Consider the following 12,646-nt stretch of genomic DNA (forward strand, 5'->3'; position numbering starts at 1 on the left):
TAATCCACGCTATATTTGTTTTTTAAAAAAAAACCGTCAAGTAACAATTGGTTGAATATGAGGATAGGATATGTTTGTTTTTGCGTTTTAAAAGTGTTTTTGAAAATATTTAAATTTTATTTTATTTTTTCTTTACTTCAAATTAATATTTTTTGGTGTTTTCAGATCATTTTAATGCGTTGATATTAAAAATAATTTTTTAAATTTTTAAAAAATATATTATTTTGATGCATTTTTTAGATTAAAAATATTTTAAAAAGCAACCGCAACCACACTCTCAAATACCCCCTTAAAAATTGATCTAATCTAAAAAGCTCGGGTTCGGGCTATAAAATAAATAAGTTGATTTATAGGTCAACAAATATAGCGAGTTAGTTCTCACGATACAAATCTATGTAAATTATAATTTTTTTTTTATAAAATAAACCCTGAAATAAGACTGATTTTTTAAAAGAGAGATCAATTCTATATAAAATCCAGTTTAAGTTATGTCACGAGAAAACAAATCACGAAGGTTAATATGTGGGATCTTATAACTATGCATAAAACAAAAGAGAGAGAGCCTGGCTTTAGGGGCAAAACAACCTGACCAGCGGCGCCGTCTACCTCTCTCTCCCTACCCACCAAAAAGCCAGCTCAGCTCGGCCTTTAATTCTGGAGACCGTTAAATTTAAGGTAAAAAAAGAAGTTGGTTTTCACTTTTGTTAATTTTGAGAAGAAAAGGGAACTCGCCCTTTGGAAGATGTTAAATGGAAAGCTAAATATATATTATTTTTGCTTTTCAATATTTGTTTTACATGCTTGCTTTAATGAGTGCTAAATAAAATATTATTTTATCATTTTTTTACAAAAATATTATTCTTAAAGCATTTATAATGGAGATACTATTTGGAACTTAGAAGGGCTAAATTGATAATATAATTTTTTCGAATGGTATAAATATATATTTTTTGTTTGTATACACTAAAGTAATAAAATGCTATTTAAAAGAGCCAATTATATTTTAATATATTTGATATATAATTATTTTAACAACCTAATATGATATGGTTGATCTGACGGATTTGAAAACAACTCAAGCAATTCTCAATCAACCAAACATTAAAAGATGAAATAAAAAAAAAACAAAAAAAATAATCCGAGTAAACCCGGATGAACTTGTCAAACCCATGACACGAGTCATGAAACCAAGATAATATAGTAAAAAATAAAGAAAAAAATCAAAGGAAAAAACTAGCGGAAAAAAAATATTATTGCAATGAATAGTATTTTAGCATTATTGTAAGATAAGTAGGAATAATATTTTTGCAAAAGAAATGGTAAAACAACATTTTGTTTATCACTCTCCTTGAAGCATGTAAAATAAGCATTGAAAAGTCAAAATAATATATTTTTTTCATTATATTTTTTTAAATGTATGTTTTATTTATTTATAGAATTATTATGATCTCATGACTCTTGTCATGAGTTTAGCGAGTTTACTCAGGTCATTTTTTTTAATTAATTTTTTTTTAATTTTATTATTTAATATTAAGTTGATTGAGAATTAAAATAGTTGTATATCAAATATATTAAAATATAATTTACTCTTCTAAATATATTTTTTTTACAACTAAAATACACATAAATAAAAAAAACAATATTTCCTGACTATTTTAAAAAAACAATATTACCTAGCTTTTCTAAGGCCCCGTTTGTTTGCTGGAAAGTAGTTTCCTTTTGGAAAGTGAATTCCGGGGAAAATGAATTCCGGGAAAGTATTTTCCGATGTTTGGTAGTGTAATGAAAAATAAGTTGGAAAACACTTTCCAGTGTTTGGTTATGTCATGGAAAATGAGCTGGAAAATAACTTATTAATGTTTTATTTTTCTCAAGTTTATTAAAATAATAAGGAACAAATCTTACAAATTAAAAAGTTGAATGAGAATGAAATTGAAAAAAAATATAATTTCATAAATTATCTCAAATAAAATAAATAATAATCAAAATAATAGAGATCAAATCTAAAAAATTAAAAAAAAAATGAAAGGTGAAGAAATTAAAATAATAATAATTAACATTTCATAAATTATTTCAAATAAAATAAGTAACAATCAAAAGAATGAGGACCAAATTTGATAGATAAAAAATTTCAACAAAAAAATGATAAGGAAAAAGCAAATAGCAATTATAAAAATAAAGACCAAAATTAATATAAAAATTAAATTTTAAGAGATGGAATTGAAAAATAAATATTCAAAACAAATTATATATAGCAATCAAAAGTTTGAGGATCAAATTTGATATAATCAGCAAATAATGACTTTTCTAAATTTTTCACAACTTCCGGAAAGTGTTTTCCGTCCAAATTTTCCAGGAAAACACTCTCCTGAAAACCAAGCCAAATTTTCCTTTGACTGGAAAGTGTTTTCCGTTGACCAACTTTTCTAATGGCAAACAAACACAGGAAAGTTTGGAAAATGGTTTCCCGGAAAACAAACACAGCTAAAAGGGAAAACACTTTTCTAGAAACCAAACCAAAATTTTCTTTGACTAAAAAGTGTTTTTCGTTGACCAACTTTTTTAATAACAAACAAACACAAAAAAATTTAAAAATTAATTTCTTAAAAAATAAATTTCAAAAAACAAACAAAACCTAAATAACATCTTTCAATGAAGATACAACGAAGACAGCTAGCATTGTTGATGCAGCCTAGGAGAGGAGAGGAGAGGAGAGGAGAGGTCAGTGCCCTTTTTGCTTGCTAGCCCCCACTTACGTTCCTTTCTGTTCCCCTGCTGTCATGCTTTGTATTTTTAACAGCAATCAGTTACTCACATTTTACAAGTACGGCATCTTCACGGGTAGATTCTAGTCGATTTAAAATTATATCGTTTTAAGATTTTTTTTATTAATGTTGAATGCTCGATTCAGTTTTTAGGTATCTTAATCAATTTTACAAACTTTAAAATTAAAAAAGTATATGCTGATATATGAAAATTTTAAAAAAAAGTACATTGTTTTATGATTTTTTTTTTAAAAATCAAATTACAAGTTTGATATTTTTAAAAATATTTTATCTTGAATAATAACATACGAAAGTTTACTACTTTGTGGCATTATGTATGTTTTTACCTTTTAAAATGTTTTTTAAATTATTTTTTATTATAAAAGACATTAAATTTGTGATTTTTATGGTTTTAATATGTCGATGTTAAAAATAAAATAAAAAAATATATTTAAATAAATATTTAAATATATTTTTAATTAAAAACTAATTTTAAAAAAAATCATGCACCACAATACCAAACAAACTTTAGAACCTGCTTGGAGGTCTTGTACATCTGTTTTTTGTGCTTTTTAAAAGTGTGTTCGCTTTAAAAAAAATATCAAATATTGATGTTTTTTAGTGTTTTTTTTTTATGATTTTGATATGTTAATATTAAAAATAAAAAAAAATATTTTAATTTATTTTGAATCGAAAAACAAGTTTTAAGATTTCTAATTCATGATAACAAAGCTTGTTAAGCTACCAGGACAAGAACAGCATCAAGAAGAATTCTCACATTATATATATGAACTCGTTCCTGTGTTCATAGTCCAAGAAAGTCACCAGCAAACAAATGGTATTGATGACACGCACACGGTATGGAATTAATTTGGTAGTTAAGAACGTGGAAAAGAGATGATCATCTGCATGTCTCAGACATTTTTCTGGGAAACCCATCAATGTCCTGTCATGGATCATGTAATCGCGATGCCCCAGAACATGATTGCCATGGATTTTTCTTACCAGTTTGCTCCTGAAAATGATTTTAATTCTTACCATCATCATTGTGATCATCAGGAATTGCATTTCCATGTGATAATATAATGATTGCCATCATTGTTCTACTTGCTGCTTGAGCCCATCATGTAAATTATATTGCAGAGAACACAAGACCGATAGCATGAAAAGATCCAGCCATGGAGCACTCGTAATCCTTTGTTTTTGCTTTTTCACAGTGTCTTTAAATGATTTTAACTTTTTTTATTATTATTAATATAGGTTTCCGGGTCAAGTTATGTGTACCTCGACTAATCTCACGGATCCTAAGTTAACAATCATGTAAGTCTCAAGTGACCTTGAAGGGACTCGAACTCGTGACCATTAGAGAACAAACCTAAGACCTGACGAGTTGAGTTACCTCTTAATATTATTTTAATTTATTTTTTATCTATAAGATGATAGATGATTTCTACCGTAAAAAAATATCAATTTAATATCTTTTTTTTTACGAAACATACAGAATGTAACGGCAAACAGCCACTAACACTGTATGCTTTTTTTCCTCCTTTATTTTTAATAGAATTCTATATGCTTTCTGAATCCTGGTATCCCGGCGCACTTTATTTTATGTGATGTTGTTCTTTACTGATTTATCTGTGCTGAACATGTGCGAATGCAACTAAGCAAGCAACATGGTAGAAACTGGTATTAATTGTTTTCCCGTTTGATAAGAGCCTAGCTTAGTACCTTGTCGGAGCACGTACGTGAAAAAATGGCGTGGGGAGGCAACAGTTTCTGATGGGTACACGTGGATGTGGAGCACAAAATGGATCTTAGAAGGAACCATCTTCTTCGATTGTGATTCGTGTAGATTGAATTTATTGCATTGCATGTGGCATATTGGATTAGTCGATGGAGCACTACAACGACATGCCAATACATGAATACTTGGATAATTTATTGTGTAATTTTATTAATACAAGTCAAACTCATCACCGCAAGATTCATGATCCAAATCACGAATTAACCCGGTTGATCTAGATTGAATTTGATCGATCAAGATAATACGGTTTTGATTTCTTAAAAGTCAATCTGGATAATTTAATTTTATCAATGCAAGTCGAACCCATCACTTAATCAGAATTTACAAACTTATTAGAAAATTATTTTAATGAAACTTAACCCGACCCATGATCTATGTCATGGGTTGATTGCATTGATCCAGATTGAATTGGGTCACTTAAGATAATATCGTTTTGATTTTTTAAAACTCAATTTAGATTCTGATCAAGTCGGGAGTTGACTTATCGGACAGGTAAATTCCTAGATTATTTTTTTTAAATCGAGTCTGACACAGGTTTTGAGTTGATATGTTAAGCTGGACTAAATTTAATAACGATGAAAAAAAATAATGTTCAAACTTTCAATACAAGTCAATATGTAGCATCCATTTAACGTTGATATCCAATAGATGGAGGACCTAATTAGAAACTTATTTTTGCTTGGGGTCTAATTGATAATTACCCCCTAAAAAACAAAAAAAGTAGACGTGGAGCAGTAATTGATATGTTACAATTTGGCCTGTGATTAAACAATGACAGCACTCAGCCACTCAAAAAACGCAGTAAACGACAGCTAACCTTTCCAGAATAGTGTGTTTGATATTACACGGCAGCATGTTTTTTAAAAATATTTATTTTTTGAAAATATTTATTTTATATTTTTTATATCTATACATTAAAATCATAAAAAATAAAAAAATTAATTTGATATTTTTTTTAAAATAAATATATTTTTAAAAAACATCTAAAAATAAGAACCAGCAAGAATCCAAGCAAGTGTAAATCTCTCTCTCAGTTTTTTGCATACTTTTTGCTTGGTAAAAAGTAAGAACCATATAATAATTATGTAAGCTGCAGAATCTTTGGTGAAATGATGATCAAAGTTTGAGCTTCTTTCCAATCCGACTACCATTACCAACAGAAAAGTTGAAAAAAAACGAAAAGAGAAAAAGGAAGAGTTGCTGTGCTGCAGGGCATCATCAAGTGTGTTAGTTGACTACAGGAGAATCATTCATCATTCTTTTCGGTGCAAAGCTGCAAAAGATTTTCAACCCCATTTGCAGAATCTCTATAAAGTGTAGGATTATGATTTTCTGTCCTTGATTATGTGATTAGGATTATTATCATGATTGCCTTTCTTCCCTTCCTTTTTTTATAAATTATAAAGAATGTTCTGGCATCAATTTATATGTTGATCATGTAAACTTGGTTTGATTGGTTATCTTGATTGCTCGGTCGACTCGGAGCTTGCTTGGTGATGGATGTTGGATTTTATTTCAAATCAATTCTTTTACTAAAAGAATATTGTTTTGGAATTTTCTAAACTAATATCGTTTTATTTTTAAATGATAAAGAATGTTTTGACACCAATTTATATGTTGATATTGTGAACTTGGTCTGTGTGGTTATCTTGATTGCTTGTCGACTCGGAGCTTGCTTGGTAGATGTTGGTTTTTATTTCAAATCAATTTTTTTACTAAACGAATATTGTTTTGGGATTTTCTAAACCGATGTGTTTTATTTTTAAATGATAAAGAATGTTTTTGCACCAATTTATATGTTGATCATGTAAACTTGGTCTGTGTGGTTATCTTGATCACTTATACTCGAAGCTTGCTTGGTAGATGTTGGTTTTTATTTTAAATCAATTTTTTCTACTAAAATAATGTTGTTTTGGGATTTTCTAAACCAATATCGTATTGTTTTTAAATGATGAAGAATGTTTTGGCATCAATTTATATGTTGATCAAGAACTTTTTCCAATATCAAAGACATGCCATGTAAACTTGGTATGATTGATCATCTCTGACTCGTCAACTTGAAGCTTGGCGATATTGAGTTTTATTTAAATCAATTTATTTTTACTAAAACAATGTTGTTTTAAGATTTTATGATATGATATACATGCCATGTAAACTTGCTTTGATTGGTCATTTCTAATTCGTTAACTTGGAGCTCGGCAATGCTGGGTTTTATTTCAAATCAATTTATTTTTACTAAAACAATGTTGTTTTAGGATTTTCTAAACCATATTGTTTTGTTTTGTTTTATATAAAAATTATAGCTTTAGTTTAACCGTTCAAGCCATGATTCAAGACCATGATTCAAGACCCAGAAAGAAGAGGAAGGGATTCTAAATTGGATATTATAACAACAATAATGTGTTTTTTTTCTACTTATTGGCTCTAAAACTCAAACTAAAAATGGCAAAGAAAAGAGTAAAATTGCTTGGCAACAAGACAAACCCGCGAGGTATGAACTGGTAATTGTTATGACGACAATCATGGTGTGATGATGATGGGCGATAGATGATCTTCTGGATTTACTCAAACCAAACTTTTTAAATCATTGCCTGCCTTATTTCCCAAGCTAATGATGCTTTAGAAGGCAACCAACCTCTCCATTATCAGTGTGGATAATAATGAAGAAAATGTGTGTTCAGATTGATGATGAAGGCAAGGAATGGGCGCTGGGAGGCTTCTTCTTTTCTTCTCTCAGTGACCTCACCGATTACGTGCAAGAGATTACAAAAAAAAACGAGTGATGAAGACGACGATGCAGTACAAAAATAATGTTGTTTAGCAAAAAGTTGGGTTTTCTTTGTCGACTTGTACAATTTCTTTATGGTATATGACAGATTTGAAGATAAAAAGTTATGGTGGATCGATTGCTTTTAAAAGACGAAACAGAGTGACATAACAAGCAGTACTTTCATATCTGGTTCTGATTAACTTGGCTCTGAATTATTTGGTGTTGAGAATGTTTCTAGTTTTTTGTTTTTTTTTAATAATTAATGTGGGTGTTCGGGCTAGTTTGTGCGCACCTCGACTAATCTCACGGGCCCTAAATTTAACGGTCATATAAGCCTTTAGTGGCATCATATTAGCAATCACAAGACTCGAACCTAAGACCATAGAAGAGCAAATTTCTTGGTCCCAAACTCTTACCATGACACCTGAATGTTTCTAGTTTTAGTGACGAGGGTATTATTATATGGGTTTTTTTTTTGTGTATATATATATATATATTCTTGAATTAATAGGTTTATTCAATATGTTGATGAGTCAACCATGATCTCTTCTGCTGTTTTTAAATGAAATAATTTTGTTTGATAAAAAAAACAAAACAAGAAAAACATTTAAAAATATTATTTTAAAAAAAATCTTAGGTGCTAACCCGATTGAATTACCTGGATTTACTTGGGTCAGTTGGGTTGTAGGGTTGACCTATCACGTCATGTGAATTGAGAATTAACTACAATTAATTGTGTTGTAGGGTTGAGGTTTAGTTAATTTAGTATTATAGTAGTTTTTGCGATTTTAATTTTAAAATATATGTGTAAGAAAAATTATGAATTATAGTTTTTTTTTAACCAAGAGTCAACTAAATTGAGTTAATTGGGTTGTAGGGTTGAGGTTTAGTTAGTTTAGCGTTATAGTAGTTTTTGCGATTACGATTTGAAAATATATATGTAAAAAAAGTTATATATTATAGTTTTTTTTTTAACTAAGAATCAACTTAATTGAGAATTAACTATAATCAATTGAGTTATAGGGTTGAGGTTTAGTTAGTTTAGTGTTATAGTAGTTTTTGTGAATATGATTTTAAAATATATATGTAAGAAAAATCATAAATTATAGTTTTTTCTTTTAGGGTTTGAGAGAGAGTTTTGAATGAAATCTATGCTTATTAATTAAGTAAATACTATTAAATATGATTAAGATAAAACACAGAATACAGATAGTTTTGGACCCTTCAAAATTTTGCAAACTGAAAATCAAAGACCGGCCCATGAACATGTCCAGGCCCAACTAAACTACCTCCAAACCCAAGAAAAAGAGAGTTCGAAGGAAGGGAAGAAAGTGAAACCATTTGAGTTGTGTGGCTGAGCTAAGTGCAGAGGCACATGTGTGCTTATCCTCTGCTTCACCTCACACACTTCACTCTTCAACCTTGTGTTCTAACCCAAATTTCAACAGGTATTCCTTCATCTCTTCTCATTTTTTGAGTCTCTTTACAGTTATCTATCACGAATTGTCACCATCCTTAGCATCATTTACTATTATGGCCACTAATCAAGAAATACTCTAATATTCAACAAAAATGGCTTAAAAACAGTTTACATGAAACCAATTGCATGTCAAAGACAGACATAATTTCTGCTGCATGCATGTTTCATGGGTCTTGCTTGTGGTTCTTAACTTATCATTTAAGAAGTGATGTTACCAAGAAAATGAAAGAACTAAAGTATTTTTGTAGTGAAAACCAAGAATGTTCTTGTTGGACACTGTAGTTAGCAACTTGGCATAAAGGTGGTTCTAATAATGTTGTCATGTTTTTAGGTCTATAGTATAAAGAATTGAAAGAAGAGTGAAGAATTTGAAAGGGGGAAGAGAAGGAAACAATGGCTGCTGCAACATTGCTGTGTTGGTGCAATTCAGATTTGATAATCCACGGTTCATGTTCTAGATTATTTGTTAGAAATAAGGTAATGGATTCGAATCAATCAACAGTGAAAAGTAGAGGGAGTTATTATGCTTATCAGAAGCAAAAGAAGTTTTTTGTGTGTGCTGCAACTGAAGGGTCTGCAAAGTCTAGTAAATCTGAAGAAACTATCCCATCCTGGGCTAAACCGGATTCTGATGAACCCCCACCATGGGCTAAGGGTGAAGGCAAAGAGAACTCATCAAAGCAGAACTTTGAAGTTCCCTTTTTTGTTTATTTACTTGCCTCAGCAATTACAGCAATTGCCGCGGCGAGTTTCCTGACTTCTTGATCTTTTTTCCCCCCTCCTCTGTAGCTTTATATACTAATTAAGTAGATGGTTTGATTGATTAAAATTCAATGTGTTCAGATTGGTTCCATTTTTGAGTATGTGAATCAGAGGCCGGTTTTCGGAGTTGTGAACCCAGACAGCATTTTTTATGCTCCATTGCTAGGATTCTTTGCGTTTACTGGCATTCCCTTTTCCGTAAGTGCTATATATCTTTCTGGGTGTTAAGCTAGTGAATATGTATTGACTAAGACTCAGGAAATTGATTCTTGAAATTCAATGGATCTTGACATGGTGTGATGATGATATAATTGTGGTAGTTTTTAAGTTGGCATAATCTTGTAGCTACGGGCATGGATGAAGAGATTTTTTTTGACTCGATTAACTTATGACATCCATTTAGTGACAAACTGTCGCGGATGATAAAGTTGTCTAGTCCTGTTGTTTAGCTAACCTGACCTTGTCTGCAGGCATTTTTGTGGTTCAAGTCTGTTCAAGCTGCTAACAAGGAAGCTGAGGAACAAGACAGGAGGGATGGCTTTTTCTAAAGTCACACTAGCAGCATGAGTTAAATATACTGTTGTTCTTCTATGAAACATGAGTACCTCTCTCATTTATATTAACTCGTGGTCTTTCAATTCAATTTTGCTTCTATAAGATATCCTTATTGTACATGCGATACTCCATCCATGAAATTTTAGCTTATAATCATGTACAGACTTGTGAATATCCAAACTAGCTTAGGGAACAAGAAGACCATAGACCTTGTATTCGAAACATTTTATGATTTTTGTTTGGTATAGGAATGTCCTGACAGGATATACTGATGTAGAAGTGGAAGGTTTGAGGTCATTACCATCACACTGCCTTGATGTATTGAATGATTAAATCTTACAATAATTCTTAATTAAAGTAAAAATCAGATGACAGCTACCCATGCAGTGTTGAATCGTCTAGAGCATGACAAAGATGTTTCTTGTGTTGGTTCAACCATACAAGGAGGGCTTGATATGATTTATATGGGAAGCTAATTACCCTGATCGGTTCTCTTGAGAAAGTTCTTGTGAAATGGCACCTGTTGCTTGAACTTGACAAATATGCTTGAGATAGAGCTAAATTGCCGAGCATCATTACCTTGAATATAAAAGATTTGCCTTGCCTGTCACCTTTCACATTGCTGAAAAGTGCTGTGAATTGGATTTATTGGTTTTGCCTTGCCATTCTCTCACATTTTCTGAATGTCTTGCACTTGCGTGGCATGCATCTATGCTTCAACAGATCCTATCAATGGAGGTTAGAAAGATAAGAAAGCATAAGCAAGTGATACATATAACAAAAAGAAAATACCTGAACATGCATATGTTTACTTATGATAGGATAAAGTATAAGCAACCAGTAAAATGGCTGCACAGGGGAGTAGGGGTCAAATTGCAGTCCTTAAGAGAGAGAAAAAAAACCTGCAGTAATCTTGGAAGCAAGTGACTTGGAAGGATCTTGTAGATGTAAACAAGGTCGAACCTGTCCACGACAACAAGGAATCTAACAGGTGTATGTTTAAGGAAGATTTTCTCCGCAAATATTGATAGTAGAAAATGATGTTCTTCTGATCCATAGCATAAAAGATGAAATTGTCTTAGACTTCAACGTTCGTGTTGGTCCCATAAGTAATCTTTCACGGTACCACCTAAGTATCTTCTTGTCTTTTTATGAAGAAATCCATTTTTACTGGTGAAGTTCTCAGCTCGTCCGCATCCATGCCATTTACTTATACATACCAGGATATATTTATATACTCCACGTGCCTTTTGTGTGTCTCAACCTAGGCAGCCACACTCCTCCCTAACTTCTGTCCCTAAGCTAAAAGCCCATCTCTCTTTAACATGGCTTCACATCAAATATCAGAAACTTGTGCTGAACATAAGATTTCAGTAGCCGATGAAGATGCTCAGAAAGTCCAGAGATTGCGGCGAGCTCAATGGCTCCGAGCAGCTATTCTGGGAGCTAATGATGGTTTGCTTTCCACTACATCACTAATGCTCGGCGTAGGTGCAGCAAAGGAAGATAGCCGGTCCATGGTCTTGTCTGGACTGGCTGGAGCTCTTGCAGGTGCCTGTAGCATGGCTGTTGGGGAGTTTGTTTCAGTCTCAACCCAGAGAGATATCGAAAGGGAAACTGTAAGCGATTTCAGTTCAAAAAATGATGGAAAAGATTCTCCTGGAATCAGACTCGATGTCACAGCAACGCTAGCAAGCATGAATGGAGAAGCGAAGCTAGATGATCTCCCTGGAAATATACAGTTTGCCAAGCTCATCTCTGAGCCAACACAGAGAAGGTCACCAAGTATGATCCACGAGCCAAAGTTGCCTCCGGGTATGTCTCCTGGAAGGTCTCCTGCAATGAAAGTAATTCAAGAAGATGCGAAGAAAAGTGCTGAAATAATGCTGGAGGATGACAGAGAAGAGGTGCTAACAAACCCCTACAAGGCTTCAATTGCATCAGGTTTATCATTTTTGATAGGATCTTGTGTGCCTTTGCTGTCTGCCGTGCTTGTTGCTCAAAATGTTGTTAGTATTGTGATGATTCCTGTGGTTGCATCAGTAGCTCTGGCTTTTTTTGGAGGCCTGGGAGCTTATCTTGGCGGTTCACCAGTTAGGATATCTGCAGTAAGAATTCTACTTGGAGGTTGGATTGCCATGGCAATTACTTACGGGTTGCTCAAGCCTTTCGATAAGGATCGTAGTTGATGACCTGGATTATTTCCATCATTATTGTAAGAGAAGCTGCTTGGAAAAACAGAAAAAAGGTTTTGGTTTTTCATATAAAGACAAAGCTTTCGATTCTTGCTTGCTTCATGCTAGATGTTTGTATTGTCTAAAGATACTGGTATGCTAATAATACATAAATGTTAGACCATTAATACTCCTTCATGGCACCTCCCTCCACTATTCACCTCCTACCCTAAACTTCATGTCCATTAAACAAGAAGCATTTCCCAAAGTTTGGGCTTTGATTATAGTGATGAGAAATGCATGCTGCAGGCTTGGCAGCTGGATCAGTCCCATTAA

General features: G+C 32.2%; 2 protein-coding genes across 2 annotated transcripts; both read left to right on the top strand.

Moving 5' to 3' along the window:
* Positions 1 to 8,642: 8,642 nt before the first annotated feature.
* LOC7490741 (uncharacterized) lies at positions 8,643 to 10,415 on the top strand. The gene is made up of 4 exons (XM_002298958.4): positions 8,643 to 8,787; positions 9,151 to 9,563; positions 9,663 to 9,779; positions 10,052 to 10,415. Exons 2-4 carry the CDS (start codon positions 9,213 to 9,215, stop codon positions 10,127 to 10,129), a joined length of 546 nt encoding a protein of 181 aa, XP_002298994.1. The 5' UTR covers positions 8,643 to 8,787; positions 9,151 to 9,212; the 3' UTR covers positions 10,130 to 10,415.
* A 155-nt stretch (positions 10,416 to 10,570) lies between these two features.
* On the top strand, positions 10,571 to 12,498 carry LOC127903870 (vacuolar iron transporter homolog 1-like). The gene has a single exon (XM_052453783.1). The coding sequence runs from the start codon at positions 11,462 to 11,464 to the stop codon at positions 12,323 to 12,325; it is 864 nt and encodes a 287-aa protein (XP_052309743.1). The 5' UTR covers positions 10,571 to 11,461; the 3' UTR covers positions 12,326 to 12,498.
* Positions 12,499 to 12,646: the final 148 nt, after the last annotated feature.

This window comes from Populus trichocarpa, chromosome 1 (assembly GCF_000002775.5).
Source record: "Populus trichocarpa isolate Nisqually-1 chromosome 1, P.trichocarpa_v4.1, whole genome shotgun sequence".
Classification (NCBI taxonomy): domain Eukaryota; kingdom Viridiplantae; phylum Streptophyta; class Magnoliopsida; order Malpighiales; family Salicaceae; genus Populus; species Populus trichocarpa.